The sequence below is a fragment of the Macaca nemestrina genome, chromosome 11 (genome assembly GCF_043159975.1).
Source record: "Macaca nemestrina isolate mMacNem1 chromosome 11, mMacNem.hap1, whole genome shotgun sequence".
In the NCBI taxonomy this organism is placed as follows: Eukaryota; Metazoa; Chordata; class Mammalia; order Primates; family Cercopithecidae; genus Macaca; species Macaca nemestrina.
In genome coordinates this window covers 99,566,301-99,571,341 of record NC_092135.1, presented here as the reverse complement: position 1 = coordinate 99,571,341, position 5,041 = coordinate 99,566,301, and the positions used below count along the sequence as shown (strand labels likewise).

Genomic DNA, 5,041 nt, shown 5'->3' with positions numbered 1-5,041 from the left:
CTGGTTTTGTTCTGTTTGTACTTATTTAAATTTTTAATTTAACTTTTATTTTAGGTTCAAGGGTACATGTCCAGGTTTGTTATATAGGTAAATTTTGTGTCGTGGGGGTGTACAGATTATTTCATCACCCAGGTAATAAGCCTAGTACCCAAAAGGTAGTTTTTGATCCTCTCCCTCCTTCCATCCTTCACCGTCAAGTAGGCCCCAGTGTCTGTTGCTCTCCTCTTTGTGTCCATGTGTTCTCGTTGTTTAGCTCTCATTTTTAAGTGAGAACATGTGGTATTTAGCTTTCTGTTTCTGTGTTAGTCTGCTTAGGGTAATGGTCTTCAGCTCCATCCGTTGCTGCAAAAGACTAATACGGGGGCAGTGAAAGGGACGGATGACAGCAGGTTGGCAGAGCTATGAGTAAATCATTGCAATTGTCTCGTGTGTGAGATGTCCCAAACTAGGTGCCATAAAGGGAAAGGTACGATTCAGATATTTAGGGTCAGAATTTAAAAATGTGTCTGAATTTTTAAGATTTTGTGGATATGATATTGCTGCATCAAATGAGTTTGGAATGTACTACAGGTTTAAGAGGGAAGATGAATATTAACGTGTTATGTCTGTGGAACAATTGAGTAAAAGTGTCAAAGTAGACTGTTGGATATTTAACATCTGGAGCTCAGGGGACAGTGTAGAGGAAGTAATAACTGATATTGTAAATCTTCCAGAAAGAAATGGTGCAGGGAGAAAAGGACTCGTGAGGGCTAAAGGGCGGACAAGACAGTGAACTAAAGTGGTTGGGCCCCGTGAGGGGCCTTTGCTCTCCACCAGCGTGCTCTGACTTCCTTCTAAAGGAGACTGAAATAGCCTGGCAAGTGTGTGCAGCAGACCCTCCAAGCTCGCTAAGCACGCATGCCTCCAAAGCTGGCCTCCCGCCACTCCCAGCAGGGGCCCGGCCTGAGTGGGTCACGAGGCGGCAGGCACGTGCTGGGAAAATGCTGGAAAGGCTGCGGGAGGGCCACGCCTGCGCGGTAGCGGGCCGTCGGTTGGGCGCAGACAGGCCTCAGAAGATGGAGAGATGGAGCCACCCCAAGATACAAATAGGCCTTTCAGCACACTTGATAACCGCAGCGGGCGGGTCCAAGCCAGGGCCCCCACCCCGCTATTGCAGAGGAATCCCTACAGCAGCCCAGATGTCATGCACATGAAAGGGTCAGACGCTTCTTCCGTCCCTTACACCCTGGACCAGGGCACGATGGCCCTGCCTAAGGACAAGAACAAGGAGGGCACCGGGCACCGGCTGCTGAACGTGAGTGGGGACCTGGCCAGCACCTGGAGGACCAGGGCCAGCAGGACACCTGGATGGTAGTGAAAGGATTAAAGGGTTCAGTGTGTGCCAATTGCCTCTCCCTTCAATTGGCACACATTGAACCCTTTAATCCTTTTTTTTTTTTTCATTTATAGCAATTCTTTTGTTTTATTTTTTATTTTTATTTTTTATTATACTTTAAGTTCTAGGGTACATGTGCACAATGTGCAGGTTTGTTACATATGCATACATGTGCCATGTTGGTGTGTTTCTAATAGTCTCTGGTAATCTTTTGTATGTCTGTGACATAAGTTATATTTTCTTTTTTTTTTTTTTTTTTTTTTTTTTGAGACTGAGTCTGGCTCTGTCGCCCAGGCTGGAGTGCAGTGGCCGGATCTCAGCTCACTGCAAGCTCCGCCTCCTGGGTTTACGCCATTCTCCTGCCTCAGCCTCCCGAGTAGCTGGGACCACAGGCGCCCGCCACTTCGCCCGGCTAGTTTTTTGTATTTTTTAGTAGAGATGGGGTTTCACCGTGTTAGCCAGGATGGTCTTGATCTCCTGACCTCGTGATCCGCCCGTCTCGGCCTCCCAAAGTGCTGGGATTACAGGCTTGAGCCACCGCGCCCGGCCCATAAGTTATATTTTCTTTTTCATTTCTGAGTTTGTTTATTTGAGTGTTCTCTCTCTTTTTCTTGGTTACTTAGTAAGGTCAAAAACCAAATTTTTGTTTTGCTGATTCTTTGTACTTTTTTAAGGCTCTATTTCAGTTACTTCTGCTCTGATCTTTGTTATTTCTTTTCTTTCACTAATTTTGGGTTTGGTTTATTCTTACTTTTCTCCTTTCTTGATGTGTATTGTTTGATTGTTTATTTGAAACCTTTCTACTTCTTTGATATAGGTGCTTACTGCTACAATCTCCCCTCTTAGCACTGTTTTTGCTGTATAGCATAGTTTTGGTATGTTGTGTTTCAATTTGTATGTGTTTCAAGAAATTTTTAAATTTTCTGTTTAATTTATTCCTTGACCCAATGATCATTGAAGAGCATGTTGTTAATTTACATGTGTTTGTACAGTTTTCAAAGTTCCCCTTGTTACTGATTTCTGGTTTTATTCTATGGTGGTCTCAGAAGATACTTGATATGATTTTGATGTTTTAAAATTTGGTAAGACTTGTTTGTGTCCTAAGATATAGTCTGTCATGGATAATTTTCCATGTGGTGATGAGAACAGTGTGTATTCCATAGCTGTTGGATGAAATATTCTGTAAATGTCTGTTAGGTCTATTTGGTTTAATGTGTAATTTAAATCCAATGTTTCTCTGTTAGTTTTCTGTCTAGATGATCTGTCTAATGCTGAGAGTAGTGTGTTAAAGACCGTAGATATTATTGTATTGGAGTCTACCCTTCCCTTTGGATGTAATAATATTTATATATCTGAGTACTCTGGTGTTTGGTATATAATATATTTAGAATTGCTATATCCTCTTGCTGAATTGACACCTTTATCATTATATAATACTCTAATGACCTTTTTTTTTTATTGTCTCTTTACTGTTTTTTACTTTAAGTCTGTTTTATCTGATATAACCATAGCTACTTCTGCTCATAGCATAGCTATTTTTGGAATATTTTTTTCTATCCCTTTACTTTCATTCTATATGTGTCTTTACAGATGAGATGAGTTTCTTATAGGCAGCATATAGTAGGGTTTTTTTTTTAATCAACTTTTTTGCATTTTTATTTCTCTTTCTTTTTTTTTTTTTTTTTTTTTGAGACAGGGTCTCACTCTGTCACAGAGGCTGGAGTGTAGTGGCATAATCACAGTTCACTGCAGCCTTGACGTCCTGGGCTCAGGTGATCCTCCCAACTCAGCCTCCTGAGTAGCTAGGACTGTAGGCACTTGCCACTATGCCTGGCTAATTTTTGTGTATTTTGTAGAGATGTGGTTTTGCCATGTAGCCCAGGCTGGTCTGGAACTTCTGGGCTCAAGTAATCTGCCTACCTTGGCCTCCCAAAGTGCTGGGATTATAGGCATGAGCCAACATGTCCAGCCTATTTTATTTTTAATATTGGTCAAGTGAAGTAGTGAGAAGTGGGGAAAGCATTTTGATCTTTTTAAAAACATGCGTTAAAATCTTCCTGGAGGGTCACATGCCCAGAGAGAGCATGACGGCTCCATGCCCCTTCCCCTCTACCAAAATTAAAAATAAATGTATACATATTATTATCATGGTGACTGAGTTTTTTGGCATTCAATTAAGTTCTGTGCCTGAGGCTGGGTATGATGACTCATGTCTCTAATCCTAGTACTTTGAGAGGCCAAGGTAAGAGGACTGCTTGAGCCCAGGAGTTTGAGGCTACAGTGAGCTATGATTGCATCACTGCAGTCCGTCCTGGGTGACAGAGCAAGACCCTGTCTCCCCCGTGACCCAAAAATTTTATGCTGGAGGCAATTACTCTATATGAGTCCCAGCCCAGCCAGCAGGTAGTAGGTGCTAATAAATGCTTATAGAAGGAACACTTACCATACGTAAAATCTAGCATCGCTGTCCCGTAATGCAAGCAGCATTCATTGTTAGAGCTACATGACAAAGCTCCACAGACTGGGTATTTTAAACCTCAGACATTTATTTTCTCACAGCTTTGGGGCTTGGAAGTCCAAAATTAAGGTGGTGGGGTTGGTTTCTTCTGAGGCCTCTCTTCTTAGCATATGGGATTAGGGTCCACCCTGATGACTTCATTTTAACCTAATTACCTCTTTAAAAATCCCATCTCCAAATACAGTCACATTCTGAGGCACAAGGAGTGAGGATTGCAACGTATGCATTTTTGGGAAAGACAATTCGGTTTTTAGCTAGAGTAAACTCTTAAGTATTGATTACCATATACCAGGTACTGTATATTAGTTGCTTTATTTATATTAATTGTGTGTGTGTGTGTGACAGAGTCTTGCTCTATCCTACCCAGGCTGGAGTGCTGTGGCGAAATCATAGCTCACTACAGCCTTGAACTCCTGGGCTCAAGCAATGATCCCACCTCAGCCCACAGACATGTGCCATCACACCAGGCTAATTTACTTTTATCTTTTGTAGAGATGGGGGGGTATTGCTAGGTTACCCAGGCTGGTCTCGAACTCCTAGGCTCAAGCAATCCTCCTGCTTTGACCTCCCAAATTGGTGTGATTACAGGTGTGAGCCACCATGCCTGACCTATAAATATTAATTTTCTTAAGTCTCACAAGAGCCCCATTAAATAGGTTCTGTTATGATTCAGCAAATTGCATGCGGCATCTGTGACTTAGAGAGGTTAAGTAACTTGCCCCGGGTAACACAGCCAGAGGGCAGAAGCAAAATGTAAACTCAGTAGGTCTGGCTTCTTTTACCCAAATCTGGAAAATCAGGTCATGTTTTTTTGATCCATTTAGCCAGTGTATATCTTTGAAGTGGAAAGCTTAATTCATTCACATTCAAGGTTATTATTGATAGGTGGGGGCTTATTCTCATCATTTTATTAATTAATTTCTGATTGTTTTATATGTCATTTGTTCCTTTTTGTCTCCCTTATTATTATAGTTGTTTGGTGGTTTCTGTAGTAGTAACATTTGAATCTTTACTTTAGTTTTAACTCTGCAATTAAATATTTTAACTGCTCTCCACAGTCTTTTTTTTTTTTTTTTTTTTTAGTGTACTTTATGTTCTAGGGTACATGTGTACAACGTGCAGGTTTGTTACATATGTATACATGTGCC

General features: G+C 41.5%; 1 protein-coding gene across 10 annotated transcripts in view; it reads left to right on the top strand.

Moving 5' to 3' along the window:
- The first annotated feature begins 986 nt into the window (after positions 1-986).
- Positions 987-5,041, top strand: part of LOC105468098 (C2 calcium dependent domain containing 6) — a 176,309-nt gene continuing 172,254 nt past the window's right edge. For 3 of the 10 annotated variants that reach the window (XM_071073187.1, XM_071073188.1, XM_071073189.1), the window contains exon 1: positions 1,002-1,294. In XM_071073187.1, coding sequence (XP_070929288.1) covers positions 1,064-1,294 — 231 coding nt within the window. In that variant the 5' untranslated portion in view covers positions 1,002-1,063. Of the gene's footprint in view, positions 1,295-5,041 lie in introns of all 10 variants that reach the window. The other 7 variants (XM_071073190.1, XM_011718068.3, XM_071073183.1 and 4 more) reach the window with 6 other exon arrangements.